Source organism: Balearica regulorum, chromosome 3, assembly GCF_011004875.1.
Source record: "Balearica regulorum gibbericeps isolate bBalReg1 chromosome 3, bBalReg1.pri, whole genome shotgun sequence".
Lineage (NCBI taxonomy): Eukaryota > Metazoa > Chordata > Aves > Gruiformes > Gruidae > Balearica > Balearica regulorum.
The window spans coordinates 103,955,189-103,975,214 of record NC_046186.1 but is presented as its reverse complement, the minus strand read 5'-3'; the positions used below and the strand labels follow the sequence as shown (position 1 = coordinate 103,975,214).

Here is a 20,026-nt window from a genome sequence, read left to right as displayed (position 1 = left end):
TAAAACATACTCCAATTGCCCAAGGATCATCTGGAAGCATATCTTATTTCTATTTTCAGGTAGCATATTTCTGTTTTCCCCTGCTATTCTCTGTCCATATTTACTGTTTAACTTCTAAAACTAAACTTTGGAGACCATGTTCTCCTTAAATATTTTTAAACTGCAAAAATTGCACAAATATTTCAGTTTAACAAAATACAATGTTACTTCATTCTTGAACCAATCAAAAGCACTATATTGTGTTTGTTTGCTTATGTTGCCTTTCACTAGAAATGTTTTTGCACATGGCAAGCTAAGATCTTATCTAAAGAGGAATGAAGTCCATTCACAGAATTCAAGGGGCATGGAAAAGTCCAACAATAGGAAAGAAGAATCATTCATCAGGGTGAAATGGTGCTATAATGGTGGATCATACACAATTATAGGAAATAACTTCAGGAACTTTCAGCTAAGGTACAAATGGAAAATATAGTCTTGTTAATTATAGCCACAAAATCTGTCTTAAGTAGTTTGATATGAAAACTTCTGGAGCTGATTGGCTTTCACTTCAAATAAATGAAAACCATAGATCTTTCCCCAAGTCTTATGATAGAAGTAGGACTTTGGTTAGAGCAGAAGCTTCCAAAGCTGATCTCACAGGTCTGGAAGTAAAAGCAGGAAATAAAAATTAATTCCTGTAGTGGACTGAAGTCAAAGTTATTTCTGAAAAGGTTTCATGGGGATAGGAATTTACCCACTACTTTTACCCTGGCACCAGAGGTTCAGCTAAACTATTTAGTTGTGGAAGGAGTTGAGGTAAATATTTTTAACGGTGGGGTTTTTTGTTTGGTTGGTTTTTGGTTTTGTTTTTTTTTTTAAACACAGAGCTTTTCTTAATGTATCAAGTTAGGAAAACATGAAAACTTGAAGGTTCAGGACATTTCATATTGTTTGAACCTGGTTTAGTTGAGGTTAAGGATGAGCTAGACAAAACTGGAGTAGGGCAAGCATGCCTGTGTCACTCAATTTCAGAGTTGCAAAGGCTTTTTTTTTCCTAAAGATTGTTGTAACTGTTGCTTTTCCAAGAAGGTATCTTGAATCATGTAACTAGTACCATTATTTTCCCCACACTTTGGGGAGCAGGCATTCCCTCAGTAGATACCATCTTTTGATCCAGTATTGAAAAGATGACGTCTGATTTAATAGTATGCTGAATTGTTCCTTTTGAATACGAACTGCTTCGATTAACACCCCAGAATTCTTTGTACATTTTCTTTGTTCAGTTGATTATTTTCCTCAGCACCTGGTCATATGCAGGAAGAACTTGAAAATGTTCCCAAATATTTCATGGCATTTATGGCACTTTTTCAGTGAACATCTGTCTCTTACCAGCAATATTCCTCCTAATTAATAGATCACTATGTATTTATGATTTTAGAAATAATTAAAAAAACCTCAAAATGTATTTTGTTTTGTGCTACTTAAATATCTATGGATTGTAATGCCAAATTCAAGTGGCTGTTTCCATATATTTTTCTTCTTGGCCACCTGCACGATTTAACGCTATTGGGGCTATGATATGTACAACAGCCCTTTCTGCCAATATATACAATTTCTTCAATGCCGCCATCAAGTGCAATTTCTTAAAGAGATTCAGCCGAAGTTACAGATGTGCCTGTTTATATTTTGTTTTCCTATGATCTGAGCTGTTTATTTGCTCTAACTCTTCTTAAACTCACAGTTTCCAGTTAACTTTGTGGAATGCAATATTCACCCTGTTGGCATCCAGTTACTAAATCGGTGAGCTTGCTCTTGAGCAGCAAATTTCATTTTTCCAGGAGAAATCTGAGCATCTTACCAACAGTTGGGAGCCTACCATGCTTTCTAGTGTTAAACCTGCATGCAAACCAAACCAGGCCTAATAATGTGCCGAGTGCCCTCGATACTGATGCCCATTCCCATGCTGTGTAAAGTCTTTTAAATATTTGGTAGGAAATGGAATAGCCCATCAGCATAGTATTGCTTCAGTTGCTCAATAAAAGGTACTGATCCTGAAACTTGCATTTAGTAAGTAAACGTCACAGATGTGTATTGGCAGCAAATGAAATGCGAACTTAATAACTCACTTTATAGACTGTGCCCAAACCATAACCAACTTGAATGGCAAGTAGTGGGTTCAGCAAGGCTTTGTGTTGGTGGTGTTTACTCAGCTATCTTGGGGAAGGGAGAGAAGATGAATCGGGTTATATTAACCTGATGTCTTTGAGCCTTGAACAAAGCAGAGAGATTCAAAGAATTCCCCAAGCATCATTTTTTAAAGGGATAGTCACTGTTATCTTTCAACAGCCTCTTAGTTTTCATCTTACTGTAGATATCTGTGAATGTGTGCTTTTCCAAATACTCTTTTTTTTTTTTTTTTTTTATGGTAATCTTTACACACAGTACCTTCTGCTTTCATTCTGGCTCAGTTTTCTCTTTCTTCGTTCCCAAACTAAAATCAATATGTATTCCAGCATCCCATAGGAGAATGCTTACTTTTTGTACTGGTAGTGAAAATACTTCCCTTGACTGAAAGTGAAGTTTGCATCTTAGCAACCATCAGATTGTACCACAAATAGTCTCTGAAAACTTCTGGACTTGTAGGAATTTTAGCACTGAGATTGTCACTCATAAATAGCTGGACGCAATGTATTTCCATGTCAGTACTCTCCTCCTTCCATCTCCTTGTCTTGGACATTGTCTTGGTGAGTCATGTCATGTTCTTACACAAGTTGTAAGAACAAAGGGCAATTTATCTTTATTAGGGACTAAGCTCCAGAGTAACATACCTGTATGAATGCGAAACGTCAATATTTGATTCAAGATCATCTCTGTGACAAAGACCCTTTTGTTGGTTTGTCCTGATTATTTTTTTCCTCCCTTAGCAGGGAAAACTTGCTCACTACCCAAGGGTAACTTAGAATTCCCTTGGCATTTTGCGATGTGTTGCTGATAGCCGCAGGCCATAATTCTGATGTATGGTCTTCACCCTAAGGTGGGTGGAAAGTCAGTCTTCTCCAGGACCTGGCAAAATGTGCTTTACAGCTCCATGTCTGAAAAATAATGTTGCTCTCTGCCCTGCCACACATTAAACACTTTCAACGGAGAAAAATGTTCTCTGTTTGACCCTCTGTGTAGTCAGGACCCAACAAACCAGTTGCTGCTCTTGTCCTTATTTCTACAGTGATGCTTTGTACCTTGAGGATATGCTTTTGGTAGCCTAAAGTTGCCTATATGTGACTTTATCAGGAATTTCAGAAGCCTGAGGCAGGTCATGTGTTGCACGGGGGCCATAACCTATTCTCAGGGGTCTGGCCGGAAAAGTAAAATTGATGCCACTGGAGACATTAGGGGAAAGTGAATCGTCTTTCCCCCATGCTAAGCCCAGGAACAGTCAAGCCTGTTGAGAGTGCCCTGATTTCGGTCTTGCAGCAGTGTTGGCTGAGGAGTCAGACACCTTTCCCTGCCTTCAGACACACACACACTTGTCTAGCCAATGGTTCAACTCTCTTTCCTGTACATAGTTTTAAATTTAAAAAGAGTCAAAGGTTTTCACATGCTAAACACAACTTTCTGACAGAAACACTGTTTGTAAAAGTAAGTTTAACATGACAGCACAGTTCCAGAAACATCCACTGTTTTAACAAAATCACAAATTTAACAAAACTACCAAGTAAATATGTTTTGTACTATGAAAAACATAGGACAAAACCTAGCAATGATAGTTCATCTTGCTGGAGGAGTAGAGAGCAGATACAAGCAGCATTCTGCTCCTAGAATGCAGGCTTCACCTTTCTTTATGAATTAGGGTTTTGAGATAGCTATCATTTTAATGCATTACAAGTTTAAATTACTGTAAGGAACTATAGGCTCTCTTAAGAGAGTGTACTGTGATGTTTGCCATTATGTAGGGCTCGATATCATACAAAGAGAACCTTGGAGCACTTTTACTGATAAGAAAGGATTTGAGAGTAAGATAATACAGTTTAGTTTTCCAATCAAAGTTAATGGTGACTTTGCACAATCCATTCATGAGCTTTTGGTAGGATGCATCTTTGGTATCTGCATTATGTTAGAAATTTTGCAATACAATGCTACCTTATCCGAGTGTTGATATCCCAATGTGGGATTGCTATTAAGCCTAACAAGCTTGACAGTTTCTTTTAAAATGTATGAGTGGAGTTCCCACTTTTGATTTGTTTTTGGTTTTTTTTTCCTTTTAGAACGTACTTGTTTCCATTTCTTCTGTAATAGAAGTCATGAATTATTTACATTTGCTTGCTATTTGGAGACAAGATGATGGAAAAGCTTGCGACTGTTTTGCTAAGAAAAATTATATTTATCGTAATATATTTTAAAACGTATTTTATTTCTATGTCATTTTGCTTAGAGAGAAAAATAAAAAAGGTATCTTAAGCCTGAATATAGCTTAATCTTAAAAGTGCCCAATGAAAAGATGATTTCTAAGCTTCCTGCTTGCTTCTCCTGTTCATCTCTACTGGCACTTACAATCTGAGACGATGATTATAGTTATACATTAGAAGATAGCAGAGAAAGTGGCAAATACAGAAGGATTTCTAAAATCTACCAGTCATGTAAGCTTGCATGGTAAAACATTTATGTATAGGCAAGCTCAAAATAACGGAAAGTGTCATTCACGTACAGTAACGTCAGCAGTGAAACTGGCCAAGTTTGTACCTGAAACTCCCCTAAAGCCTTTTTCTGCTGTTTCACCACTGATGTGAACCCTTCTGGTGGGAATTTCACTTGAAATGAAGAAAAATTGTTTTGTTGGCACCAATTATTGAAATGTTATCTAACCTAAAGGGCAAAAGGTCATGCTTTTATTTTAGCTTTTCAAATGTGTACATTTCATAAGGTCTGTTATTGATCAAGCTGTAAAAATTTTGAAAGGTATTTTATTCCAAATCTTAGCAAAGGGTAACCTTTTAAACCAAAATTTTTCTGATACCTGAATTATCTTCTTCATGTGGGAAGTTCTTAGCTACACTGCTGTCAGTGTTCTCCTGCGCCCGGTCTTCCCATCATCTCATTCTCCTGAAAACAGTTTAGGTACTGCCTGGTTTTTGTGGTCCAGGCTGTAATACAGCTCACTGGGTGCCCCTCTTAAAAACAAAAGATAACGAGGTTTTCATGCAAATGCAGCTTGACTGGTTCAAGACTTTAAGACTGTGCGGAACAGTAGATGCTAGGATAGGAAACCATTCTGCAGCTGAGAGGGAGAGGAGGCTTATCCTAGCAGATCAGTTTGCCCACCTCTGTGTGGGACTGCTAATCCCGACTGCTTTCCCAGTCACTGGAAATGCAGTAGGATGGAAAAGAGGGGACAGAGAGAATGGGGCTCGCTGTACTGCTGTCTGCTACGAGCCTTTTTTCAGTGAGATAAGACCGTGGGCTTCAGTGCAGCGGAGACAACAGGGCATTCTGTTTAACTGCGGTGGTCGGCCATTTGTTTTTCATTTAGTTGTAATTTATTAAACTAAAATCCCTTTCTCTTTTGAAAATAAAAAGGCATTACTTGCAGTCTGCATTCTAGTCATAGTATTTTTCATCTGTTTTCTGATAATAGTCAAGATCTAACACTAACGTGTCTGAATATGTTCGCGGCTAGATTAATGGAACAGCTGTCAGCATGTTTAAAATGAGTTTTAATGTACAAGTAAAAAGAAAAGACTTTAAAACAAATTATTTGGCTCGCAGCTCCATTTATATGGTGTATTTTTCAGGCTAATAATCAGGGCTTACTGTGGGTCAGCATGTCATATCCCAGTGGTGTCTAGTGAGATGGAGGGTTATCTTATATGTCAGCTAGATAACCCTGTGAACAATTTTGAGCAGTGGAGATAGTGGGACTGAATTCTGAAATGAGGTAGAACTTTGAGATGGGGCAAAACTCAGAATGGGAGCTGAAAATATCAGAGTCCAGTGTCGTATGTGAGCACTGTACAGCTGCTTATGAAGGCAATCACCTTTCGGCATCAGTAGTCGCTTATGTTTGACAATAATCCTTCTTGATAGGGTGCGTTTAAAATGTGGGAGAATGGCAAATCAGGTACATATTCCTATACAAAAGAAAGGTGAAGTAAAAAAATTACTTCCTTGCTACTGCTGTTATCTTTTTCTCTTTCTGATTAATCATTTTCTTATTTGAATATAGACATTGCTCGATAATCTAATACAAATTTTTTGCAATGTTTTGTACAGCTACTCTCCTCTCCAAGTTGTGCTGTCCACAATTATTGTGTTTTTTAAAAAATTATGGTTTTAAAAAATATGATTTTTATGTACTTTGAGGAAATTGTAGATCATCTTTGTGGCAATAGATGCACTTTCTTATTTCAGTTTTTTCATTTTTTTATTATTCTGTATTTTACTGGTTTTAATTTTATAAATAAGAAAAAGGCCAAATTTGTTGCACACTTATGAAAATAATAGTTATGTAGTCTCTGTCTTCATACCTTCTCAGATGACGCAACAGGGTTTCTAATTGTGCATCTAAATGAAACCATTCATATCATAATTGAAGTAATTCAGTCTTCATACAAAATATATAAATTATATAAATGAAATAAAAACTATTTGAGTTTCAGGTTTGTTTACACTGTTAGAGCTAGCACAGTATATCCTGCTGAATTCCATTATCAGCTTTTGGAAAGCAGACTTTTGCATGTGTATATCTTGACACATCTTAGGAGCTCTGGCATTAAAGGTATTTTTCCTGCTGTCTATTGTATCATTTATCTTGTGTTTACCTTTTATTTTTAGCCATAGTGTAAGGGAATTATTTAGCACTGACGAGCATATTCTTTCTGTTAGTGTTTCTTCACACACTTAACCACAGTTGTAACTCGTAGCAAAAGCTTAGTGACTTCTGTAGCCTTCGGTCAGCCAGTAGAGGCCACTCATAGCTTGCTACTGAAAATGGGGATTTTGTTGTGTGCTTGGGGTTTCTAATCCACTCTGAGTAAGCTTATGCTGCCATGAACTGTCATAGTATGGCTTGTACCTGCAAAGAGTTCTGAGTAATTCTGCTTATATATGTAAATGCATTTAATACTGACATTTTTCTGTTTCCTGTAGTAAGTCCTGTGGCAGTAGGAATAAAAATCACTTTCAATAGTATACTTCAAGCAGTCTAAAAAAAAATATATATATACTTTGATGACATCATTTGTTGTTGATACAATCTTTACTGTCATTATAGTAGATTAATGAAGTAAGGAAAAACTATTACAGATTACTTGAAGGGGGCGGGGGGGGAAGGACGGTCTTGTGTGTTTTTCTTGTTTTTCCCAAATGAGGAACTGAGCTGCAGAAAACAACTTACAAAAGGTCAAAACAGCAAGCCTGCAGCAGAGCAAGAAATTGAGTCTGCATCTCCCAGGTCAAGGCTAGTATCTTAATCGCTGCTCAGCTCCTTCCTCCTGTCTATATCACTGTGTGGGTAACTTCAATTACTGATGATCATTTTACAAGTAAAAACATTATTTCAGTATTTTAGATCATTGTTAAGTAATAAGGGTACAGTCCCAGCATTACTGAAGTTAAAATCCTGCTGACTTAGTGAAACTCAGATTTCACCCTACAATAAATTTTATATATAAACAGACAGCTAAAATATCACAATAAACATTTTTTTATATGCAGCATTTAAATAGTAGCTTTTTGTACTAAGGGAAATTTGGTTTCATTTAAATAAAATTTGTTAAATATTAGCTATTTACATAGTAATGAAATATCAAAATTTTGGCCATTGTTTTACTGCCCTATCTAATACAATTCAGACAGCTGCCCTAAAGATTTTTCCCTTTCCTAATACAAAAAATTGAAATAATGGTGCTGTGTGGTGTGTTTACACAGTACTGAGGATCTTGCATTTGCCTTTTAACAAGGAGTTGATTAATTTATAAAAAAATAAAATTCTGCTCTATATTTTCTTCTTGAGACTCTTATGAGTCCATTTTTTGCAGTGCTGTTGGAGCAATGGTGCCCCATAGTACTATTTCATATTAAATATTAGGAATCTCAAACAAAACTCTCAGACTGATTTCCTTGCAGATAGGACTCTTGCACTTCTCACTGTACATGATGCTTTATCCATAGACCAAATCATTTTTTACATTATACACTAGTACTTATTTTCTCTGCTTTAATAGCTCCTTCAGTGCTACCGTATCACATACCTAAAGGCAGCACTAATGTATATCATTACAATGCATCATCAGACTTATTCTGTTGCCTGTTCTACAGTGTATAGCTTGTCAGTTTGACAAAGATTTGGGACAAAACATGATCTGTGTTATTTTATGCTATTGTTACCATTTAAAACAAAAAAAACCCCAACCCCTTACACCCAGACCAGTCTTTTTTCAAAAGTCTTTTTTGCATTAAGTATATAATTCAGGTTTTATCTTAAAAGCAGCAGAGAAAAACTGTGTAATAGCAAAGATTTACAGAGAAATTCCCTGGTTTGCTTTTATACATGAGATTTAAATATTCCATCTTTCTCTGAAGGAGCTATGTTCGGTTGTGGACTTTTCTTCTTTTAATCTCAGATACCGTAGTTTTTCTTTTCCATCTGTTAATCATTCGGTTGAAAACCGTATATGAAGAGATGAGGTATTTTGATCAGTTGTGTGAGAAGAAATGTAGAGAAAACTCTTGTGTGTGAAATCACTAGAGAGATTGGGGAGCTGGGACGTATACTTTAACTACAAGAAACTTACTGATTCTCATTTTACCTAGGGTGAATAACTCTTTCGTATTTCTTTTTTTTATTAAGAGAAAACAATAAAACATATACGGGGAGATATGTGTTTGCTTTACGATTAAAGTCCATGTCTTTTGACCTATTTTTCTTGAGGTTTTTCTCCTTCCTTCTCACTTGCATATATTTTGCAAGCAGAATGGCAATGATCCATTGATCTGTGCAACACTATGTTAGTAAGAGGTCATTTTTAAAGAATGATAACTAGAGTAGTAAGAAACTGGCATAGAACTATTCTGCCAGTGAACCATGTCTTCATGAAGACTTCATAGAGTTTGACTGAGCATCACTTAAAGGTAATCTGTACGTTAAAGCGATGCGTCTCTGGAATGGTCAGTTTGGGCCCTTGAGCAAGAGCATGCTTGTAGAGGGAATGAAAATGTAATGGTAATGTCAAGCTAGGGTTATGGCAATGATTCAGTAATGTATACTGTGAAAGCTGGTTTTATTTTCTTATTTTCTATATTGCTCCAAGTCAAAAATTTGTATCTATATTTTTTAAAGATGTCTTTTAAATCCAGAGCTTTGTTTATCGTAGGTGCTTTCCAATGCTTCTAGTGAAGGAGCATAAGATGAGTGATAGTAAATTGATGTTGAAAATAATAAGAAATTGCTCTTAATAAGCACAATAAAATATAGAGAAAAGATTTTCTCTATTTCTTCCCTTTATATAATTTGACTTAATTTCCTATAAATTGACAGTTACAGATCTGTGAATTATGGAAGTGCCATTGTGATGCTGTGACTTCCACTGCAAAATCCTGTTGTCTAGGATTTCATTTTAATTGCATTTTATTTTGCACAACAACTTGTTTTGCAGAAATACCTGTCTGAGAAAATTGAATTTGTTACTGAACTTTTCAGATTGTATTCATCAATATAGCATTTTTAGGGAAAGATACTAGAAATACGTGAACCCAGAAAAAGATACCATTTCTTCTTCTGGAATTTAAAAGATTTTGTTAATGTAATTAACTTTTACATGTGTTAATCTGTAGTCGATCATAGCAGTTAATTTATAGAGGGGGCAAAGGGATTTGTTCTTTCATTTAGATAAGTGTTTAGCTCATCTATGTAACTAGTGTTCAGCAAAATTTTGCTGAAATTTTACTAGTTTTGCATACTATGAATATCACGCACTGTGATGGCTAAATTAAGATTGGAGTCAAATGCTTCCATAATTATTTATATGGATTCTTTAAACACATTTTCATAGCAAGGAAATAACATCCTTTTTAAAAGTGAGCTTGGTAATGTCTTTTCACTGCACGTGCTTGGGAGTGTTTGGCATAAAATCTAATTTAAAATTTAAAAATGTATCTTTCAGTATTTAAAAATTACTTAAATTTTAAGGTAAATTTATTTTTTTCAGTAATGGAAAACATGTATGAGGTATAGTTATCAATAGGACATAGTCTGTGTTTTTTCACAGATTTATTTCCTAAGCTAAACATAAACTATAAAGAGGAGGTGTACTTGTTCGCTTGATTGTGTGATAGTAAGGGAAAAATAAGGGAGAAGAGATATAGTTGAGTATGCAGTTCAAGGTAGTTTATTTTAAATATTAAGAAAAGGTGTAGAACACATCTGTACTAGGGAGCTCTGCATTATAAGTGTCTAAAAATAATGATTTCCCATGGGCTATTCAGTAACTGAACATTAAAATATACTTTAAATAAGTAGGCAGAATTGTCAAATAATGATGTCACATGTTTTTGGTTTGTTTTGCTCCCTCTGTGGTGCGATAGTTTGAGCCAATTTACCTATCCCGTTTGTCACATTCGTTTTGGCAGAGACAGAACACCTTCATTGTTCACTTGCTTCTCTGGCACTTTTGTAGTTAACAGTTAGCATAGCTGCTACTGTAGTCAGTTTACTCTAACTTCCCTTTTCACTTAAAAAACCAAACAGAAACCCACCAAGAAAACCCCACCCACCACCACCAAAAACCATTTCTGTGGACTCTAAGGCTACATGCCAAAGAGTATGTGGGCATAGCAGTGGTTCCTTTGGCACGAAACTTCAACCGTTATGGCACGACCCGAAGCTCAGTTGAGATGTGGCACGCAGTGATATACTATCCGATTACCTTTGTGTTTCGGAGGAAGACATACCCCAACACGATGTACTTTTTTTGATCAACTCGAGCACAGTTATAAACAAAATCCGCTCAGTAGGATACAGGATACTTCAGGTTGGAAGGAACTTGTGGAGGTCATCTACTCTAACCTCCTGCTGAAAGCAGTGTCAACTATGAGATCAGACCAGGTTGCTCAAGCGTTTATGCAACCTGGTCTTGAAAACATCCTAGAGTGGAGACTGTACAACCTCTCTAGGCAACCTGTTCCTTTGTTTGCAAATAGTCTTATATGTAAATGTGTATTTTATTATTGGCAAAATAAACTTCCGCTGCCCTCATTTATTGATTTAATGGAACTTTGTCTTTAAAAACTGTAAGCAACATTAGCGTTTATATTTTCACAGTAGGTATTTTTCTCCAAATTAGAAGTAGTTTCAGCATTTAACTGGAGCTGCCAGTTCTAGCTAGAATGGGGTGATTTTTTTTCGTAGCTCTCAAAATACGTATCAGTACATGACAAAATAAGTCTCTTGTTTAGAAAGAAGAAAAATGAACTAAGAAAGGACAATTAGACTTACTGACCTCTCCATACTTTGCTGTAATCCTGTTCTTTCATGAGTCCTGGAATAAATGAAAGCCATTGCATTGTCTATTCTGTATCTTTACTTCCATATTATTAACATTTAAAAATAACAGTTGCTGTGCTCAACATTATTTCTTTGGAGTAAAAGTATTTCTTGTCCTTCTTTTTCCATTTATTCCCACCATCCTTTCCATGTCATATGACAAACCTTCTGAGGTTTGTCATATGTAGTATCTTGGGCAGCAGGATACCGTGTCTTGTATTTTCAGGCAAAACTCCCTAGAGTCTTGAATGCTTTTTCCATTTTGCTGTGCCCCTCAGTATGGGCCATAATTCCTCAGGTAAAGCATGCATTGGAAAACCGAAGGAGTACTTTGGCTCTGAGTTGAAGTACCTGTGTTTAAGGGACTCCGTAAACAGTATGCAGCCAACACCTTGTCCTGTTATTCAAGCAATGGTAAAAGGACTTGTAGCCAGAAAAAATGAAGAGTTCCAAAGATCACCCTAAATTTTATGCATATTACAACAGTTATATCAACTATAGATTACAGTATCTGTTGTGCAACGTGTTGCTGGAGAGCCTTTGCATAGGAGGAAGATGACAAGCAAGGAGGCTCAAAGGTTTCCCTAGTTTCCCTTTACAAGCTTACTTATTTTGCTGCTTTATGCAACTAAGCCATGGTACAGATTGCAACACAGTTGAGTGGTGTGAAGACCTGTGATATTTCTTCTGTACTTCTTGAAGGTCAGTATTGTTCCTCATCCTCTAGGACATCATCCCTAGTCATTTGCTACATCTAGTGAGCTTTTTAAAAGCTGCTATTCTTAGAGGAAGTAGTTAGAAATATTTCTACTTTTTATATTGTAGTTACCTAAGTTTCAGTGTGAGTATGGTTATGTTCAGTTATGAGAGAGCCTGTGTTTCTAGAAACACAGGCTATTAAATATATTGCTAAAAAGATTTAAAGAGATTGTTGGACATTTCCTAGGCATTTTAATGTCTCATAAGAATGAACATAAGAATTAACATATTGTGAGTTGTAAAATAATCAGCGTTCAGCTTTATGTAAAGATCTATATGTATGCATTATGAGTTTAGTTTTATAAATATTCTGTGGCTGCTTGGTAACTGAAGCTATCTGGGGTATGCAAGAGAAACCTGAGCAGTCTACTTTGTGATCAGTTGTAACTGTATTCCAAGCAAGTTCATATTCTCATATAAATTAGTGGAAAAACACACTTCTGTGGTTTATGTATTATTTTAAAACTGGCAATTTATCAAGTGATTTTTCTTGAAATTTCCATGCTTATTAAATTTCAGGTTATGTATTTTGAGTAAGCTGGAAACTTAAACTTGTTTCCATAAGTATGGCTGCAGGTAAACAACCAATTTTAGTCCAGAAAATAGCTTTTGCTTCTGTCAACATGTTGTTTATTTTCTCCCTAAGATAAAAAGTTCAGTTTTCTGATATTTGTACCAAGATAAAGTCTGTAAACAAGATTAATATAGCGTGGAAAAGGTTGTCAGCAGCCCTGGCAAAGGAAATAAGTTGCCTGTACACAGAACATACTGTAAACTGAATAAAAGTGTCAGGTCCACCATGAGATAATGTGATCATGAACCTCTAACAAAGCATGACATAGGCACAGTCGGCTTTTCTTATAGCCACAGTGTAGAAAATGGATTACTATATTCCAGGGATACCCACTGGAATAGCATGAAAACCTCATTCTGAGATTAATGCAGGATGTAACTCTCAAGAGCTGAGCTACATGTTTATCTATAGTGTTAAAGTAACAGTTTAGTTACTAATCTTAAAATTTGGAAATTACTTATTAAAATATTTGTTTCTATTTGTAGGTCTCTCTTTGTGAATTGATATTGCTCGCTCTTATTATTAGGTGAACTATGACATTGCAAAAGTCATGTTTGGTCACTGTTCTATTATTATCATGTGGCTGTGTAAGGCCTCAATAAGTCGAGTAAAACTGTAAATTCAAATGTGGGTAAGGCAGTAGGTGCTGTTATCCCATGTAGTTGTCGTGATTTCCTATAGCAGGGATTTGTGTTTGCATAGATTTTTCTGCAGTAAGGTATTACCAATTCTTTTCAATCACCGCCAGCCAGGAAAGTGACAACACTTTAGGGTTTCTCGATTCAGCCTCAACTGACATCATGCTTCAGGTCAAAGGAACACATTTTGGACAAATACTTTAACCACATGGAACTTTCAAATTATTCAGTGACTGTTCATTGAAAGGTTTTGAGACTTGGAGCTCTGACTACCCTGGCTTTTCTCCATCATGACACCAGATGAATAGGGATATTTTTCTTTAAAAGTTGAGTGCATTGTTCTTTTAATAAAAAGTAGGCTGCTTTTATCTGTGAATCTTCTGCTTATGTCCTTTTGGCAATCCTGAGCCATATAAATGTATTATCATTGAGGTTTTGTGGTCTCCTTCCTTTCAAAACTGGCAGAACATCTGACTTCATTCCCACCTCTCGCCGTCTACTGACTAGAAAACTGTTTCCAAGGAACTGAAAATTTGTTCCTGCATTCTTTCCAGCAGGAATAGTTTGCCTTCTGCTCTGGTTCTTCAAGCATGGGTTTCATCAGGTGGTCCCTTATTCTTCTGCTTTTGCCTATCAACATGTGCAAATTAAGGAGATTCTAAAAATAGATATAAAGCTGTTTGAATGCATTCTTAAGGAATACCAGAATATCTTCATCTGCAACAGTCTGCATGTGCTGTCATGCATCCTTAAGATCATTCTTAAATTGAGCATATTATGTATTCTTGCTTTCAGTGTATATAAAGCGCTAGACAAGGACTTACAGTACAGTGTGGTAAAAATTATTTTATCTTTGGCTTCTATCCCACATCAGCTTGTATTTCAAAAGCTTTGTGTTAGGATACAAAGGTTGGGAGCATTTTTAAATAAATTTATTGCTATGTTATACATTAATAAGAATAGTATGTTGAATATGATTTTCAAAACATCTAACTTCTATTTTTCAGAGATAAGTGACTTAGGCCCCTGACATCTGTAAATGTCTGACATCCAACCAGAATTACACATAAAGGATTTTGATAAATCTTATATAGTGCTTTTTGCACTCAGACTTTACTTAAAAATTGCAGATACTGCTAATTGCATTTACTGTATCTAGTGTACTGTCTCTGTTTTGCATTTAGTATTTGTGATGTTTGTTAATAAACAATCACTGTGTGCATATGCTGCCCCATTATTCAAAGACGCTTTTTTTCCCCATACTTTTTTCCTTTAGATAACTCCAGGACCAGGCGGTAGCAGGAAAACAGTTCACTTGTCCCAGGATTCTCTTCACCATGAGTGAGTATCAATGATGGGAGTTATAACTTTTTATTATTGTTTGCTTTACAATAGTACCTCTGTCCCAAAGCCACATTTTACAAATATACAAATGCCTGGTAAGTGAGCCTCAGCTCAGTTAAATAATGATCTTCATTTAATAATACTATTTATAATCCTTTGTAATTCATTTTGTTTCTTAATGAAACGTGAAGTTCAGTGCTTTGTAAATGTGTTTTTATTAACTTACTAAGTATATGCTTTCCTGAAAAGCAACACTTTTTATGTCTATAGACCAAGTACGGGTTGTTTAAAAAGTCCTGCTTTATTTTTCTCCAAAGGGAAGTTCAGAAATGCCAGGGTTGAATATATAAAAGTAAACAAGCATCACATCTTTGGGTCTTAAATGTGATGTGTCATGTGAGTAAGAAGTTTATCATAAATTCCAAAGAAAGACATTGAATTAATTGTTTAGACATGTAAATAGGGAATGTCATTCAGTTCATATAGTTATTCCAGTGTACCATTACTGTAAACTCTTACTCTGTTCGGCTGCCAACATTTGGCAGCATTATTACTTGGTTCTCTCTTTTGCATAGTTAGAATAAGAAAATTAAATTTTCCTTTATTTTCCAAATCAGAAATCTAAAATGCAGACACACATGATTTAAGAAATAATGTATTTGGGGGTACATTTCATATGTTCTAACTGCTACTACATATAGCATCCACAAAACTTGCCAAAGCACATATACTACAAATATCAGATCCTCAGTACCAACTGTTTTATGCGACTAATCCACTTCTGCTGCACCCCAGAACTTGCTAATGTGTGTGTTAACTAAAGAGGCTGTGATTTCATAAGTTATTTCTACCCTAAAGTAATTCAACTGATATTTTATGGAGTTTACTTTTGTTTTATTAAAGCAAACAAATAATACTGTAATTAAGTGAATGCGCAAAATCATAAAAATCAGTGTGATGTGAATATCACTCTTTAAAAGAGTTGTTATTCTTTACAAAAGGTTATAATGTCTAAATATGAGACGCATTCAAATTACTTTGATACATTTTTTCAATAGAAATGTGTTTTACTGGCAATATACTCTGTAATCCACTGGTTTGCCAGAAAGCAGCAGAGTTTACGTGGAGTAGGGTACCCCAGTTTGCCACTCCTCTTTGAGTATTTGCTTTGGACATTGGTAGGGAGAAAAGCCATTCGTCTATGTGGGATTTAGATCTAACCCATTATGTTTCTTATCTTCATCAGCTTCTGGATGTTTGTGATCTTATTTGTTGGGTCACTCGCAAATGTGATGGTTTTTCTTTTCATCCACTGCCAACATCAAAGTTGTGTGTGTGCATGAAATCTCCCTGTTCTCCTCAGGTTTTGAACTCTTCAGTGCAGTTGATGAACATTTCATGTCCAAAATATAAAAGTCTACTAATTTTTATCTCAAAGTATACTTTTAACTTTATTGCTGCCATTCTTTTTTTCATTTCCAACTTCTTTTCCTTAATCACCCTAAAAGTAGAAAAAGGAGTTAGCAGTATCGGGTTTTGGTGACAGCTGGTCTTGTATGCAAGAATGAGAGAGTTGACTGCTCATCAACAAACTCAAAAAAACGAGTGACAGAAAGCCACTAAACTTTCAGATTTGTGACTTTAAAAAAAAAAAAGCGTAATTTCGACCAGACAATTCCATAGAATCTCTTCTTCTCAGTGTATTAATTAAAGTAAAAATTTTAGTGTAATTATGTGCCTCAGAGAGAGTAAACTGTATTGAATGTAACTACTTCAGAAAAAGCGTGACTAGGTTAAGCTTATAATCTTTGGTTACTCTTCTAGAGGAACTTACAAGCGTAATAGCAGATCATGTGATGGGTTTCTTGTGCAAATCTATAATGGATGGAATTATTTTATCCTTTGCCCAAAACCTATTGCTTGCTTACATGAGTAATATGTAGGTACTATGTGTAATTTCAGATTTTCCTTGTTTTAATTGGTTTTTTCCTTCTTTTCATTTTGCAAGTGTCAGGATTTGCCCCAGGTTTGTGTAATGGTTACTACAGCTACATTCAGATGTTAATTCAGTTCTATGTGATCACAGTGTGTGTGTGAACCAGTATTAATATGCTTTTACTGCTATTGTGGGAAGAGTCACGTTGTGAGTTCTTGTCCCTGCACGTCAATGTCTTAGTTCAAATTTTCATCTCTATGAAATAAGGCTGCCCGTAGTCAAAATTGTGCAATTGTGTGCAGATACAAAGCCACTGAATTTATGGACTTGGAATTTCACTTTAGATTCAAACTCAGACCTCAGTTTGTGAAATAATAGATTAACAACTACCAGGTAGTCCACAGTACTTAAAAATCTTTTCAGCTATAATCATTAATAAGTAACACTTCGGTACTAAATATGGAATTACTTTTATTTATAGCACATGCATTATAGTATATTAAAATACTATCATTTATATATTATTTTAGCTTGTTTGACAAAATATAATTACCTATAAAGCAAATAGCTACTCAGAAATGAAATTTGCGGTGCATTCTTTCAAACCTGTTACAGACTTTAAAAGTTCAATAAAAATATCCCATTAAAATAAAGCATAGCCAAAGGCTGTATTTTCCTGGCAGACAATAAAATACCCAAAAGCACGCACAGACTGGTCATATGACAGCATGTGCTTTGTTAGTTATATTGTTAAACCTGTCTTTTCTTTTTCTCCCACAGCCACTGGTTTAGCCCTGGGGCTAGGAAGGACCATAGCCAGGTAAGAACTGCTTTGATCAAGAACAGTTTACTTGAGATGTATAAAGGAATTTAACTACCTCTACTCCAGAGGTAGTGGACTAATATTTTAAGAAATTATAAACAAAGCAGGTATGATTTCATGTTTTCTTGTAAGGAAACATATTAACAGTAGTGCATTTCAAAAAATCCCTTAATTAAAAATCTTTAATTAGTCACTTAATTTCAGTTAAGTATCTTTGAGTTCTAACAGGTTCAGTGAAAAGTCTGATTTTTTTTTTTAATGATTTTTTTAATTGCAGTATCTCCAAATGTTGCATTTCTCAAAATGCTGGAAAGCAAAACATTTGACTCACAAAATCAAGAGCTACAGAACAGTGACAAGTGTAGGCAGGCTTCTATGGGAAGATCTTCAATTCCATTTTTTTGCGTTTCATTTGTTAAAATGAGCACAGCAGTAAAAAAGGAACTGTTAAATCTCCATCATGGTGCAGATCAGATATTGGGGAAAATATCTCACTAGTTTGTTGAGTCTCTACAATGTACTCCCTAGGAGGTCCAAGCCTAGAGATGTGGTTGAGGGAATGTGAATACATGTTTATATTTGATTAGCAACATAGCACTTAGTTCTTTAGCTTGTCTTCAGACATGGAGGAATACCTTTCTTTATGGGTGGTAGTGAGGTCTAAGCAGAACATAGTCTAAGAACTTTAAAATGAGGGAATGTAAAATAAGTCTGACTTCATTTACTGAATACTTAGCTATACATTTATAAAAAGTAGCTGAATATATCAGCAATGCATTGAAATTTAAGACTAAAGTTCCATAGTATATTTTTTAAGTTGGTAAAAATCAATATAACACAGTTGATTTCATTAGATCTGTGCCAGTTTGCTTCTACATTTACAAATTTAAATAGATTTGAAACTTGAAAAGGAAATAGAAATCTGTAGACACTTTGGAGGATTCATCTTAGGCTGATCCATCGTGAACACTTGTAGCTCCAAGAAGTCATAGTTCAAATCAGTGTATACTCTTTCCAGTCTTCTCCTCCTTCTTTTGAAGTCCAGAGCAAGCTCTCAGTTACGTTACTTGCCCAAAACTGCCAGAGTGGATAAAACATAGCACAGTTTTAACTGTAAAATGTGAACATGTTACAGTAAGCTGACTGACACTTAACATCTTAACAGCTTTATGATTCACATTTCTCTCATTATTTGAAACACATTTCCTAATAGAAGAAACATATTAAAAAAGAGCATTTTAAATATGTGTGCTTTGTCTTAATCATGATAAAAAGGCTCTCTTGGGCTAATCTTCATCCTATTCCTGAAATTTTGATGCTATAAGCAGTCAAATTTGCTAGATCGGAATGAGTTTGAGTGATTTTTTTTAATTTCTTTTTTTAATATATTGATTTTCTCACATGAAAGTGTAGTTAACTGTTTACTTCTTTAAAAGATTCTAAGCTTAAAATGGTATGGAAATTTCCATGTTGAGAAATATATTAATCTACATTGTACATACTGGCAGTACCCATGAAAAATGTCTGCTTAGTTGATATATAATGGCAAATTAATATTTTCTCAGATAATAGTAGATCTGAATTAATTTAAAATTTTACATGTTTATTTCATGTTTCCCAAGAGCTGTGTTTTCAGAGCTTATCTGAAGTTTACTGTATTTGTAACTTACAGATTACTAATGAATTGTGAAGTAAAGCTAATTTCATCAAATAATGTAGGTGCTACTGGTACATAAAGGATTATTTTTTTAGACATGTAAAAGAAATGAGAATGGTGCAACGTAATTACAACAATTTAGACAGCCTATACAATTCTCACTAAATTTGTGAAGATCCATAGTATATAACTATTGGTTGCATGGGTTTACCACTTTCTCTTTTAATTAATTTGTGGAGTTGAAGTTATGTTAGAACAGAAGTAATTAGCCAAATTTTAAGTCTGGCAGGTGATTTGTATTTGTACATGCTATAACTACAATTTACTTATCAGCCAGAGAATATTGATAACAGTAAGACACTTCTCCTTAGCTTGATCAGGAGATAGATACTCATTGTACGAATGTCATGCTGGTAAAAATTGTGGCTACTTTTACATATGAATTGTAAATGTTCTGATTTGTTGACGATAAGAAAATGAAATAAATATTTTATCAGAATAAGATGCCTTACCTTCACATATCCTTCAGATTGCCTTTTAAAACCAAACTGCACTATTTTTACTGCATCTGAGAACTAGATAGTTGAAATGACAAGGAGCATTCCTTATACAAGAAGTAAGCTATAGAGAATTGGGGAAAAATCAGTCAAGTGTAATATTTCAGACAGGTGTCATTTTTGGAGTCCATGCCCATGTACAACATTAAGGTGTCATTGTCCAAGTCATAAAGTTCATCATTTCCTAATTCCCAGTGGATTTCTAAATGTGTTTACTGTGAATATT

At 35.1% G+C, this 20,026-nt stretch overlaps 1 protein-coding gene across 1 annotated transcript in view; it reads left to right on the top strand.

Moving 5' to 3' along the window:
• The window catches only part of GPATCH2 (G-patch domain containing 2), a 119,288-nt gene that overhangs the window by 69,663 nt on the left and 29,599 nt on the right, over window positions 1-20,026 (top strand). The window contains exons 6-7 of the mRNA XM_075749281.1: window positions 14,760-14,824; window positions 17,544-17,583. Of these exons, the coding sequence (XP_075605396.1) occupies window positions 14,760-14,824; window positions 17,544-17,583 (105 nt within the window). The remainder of the gene's footprint in view (window positions 1-14,759; window positions 14,825-17,543; window positions 17,584-20,026) is intronic.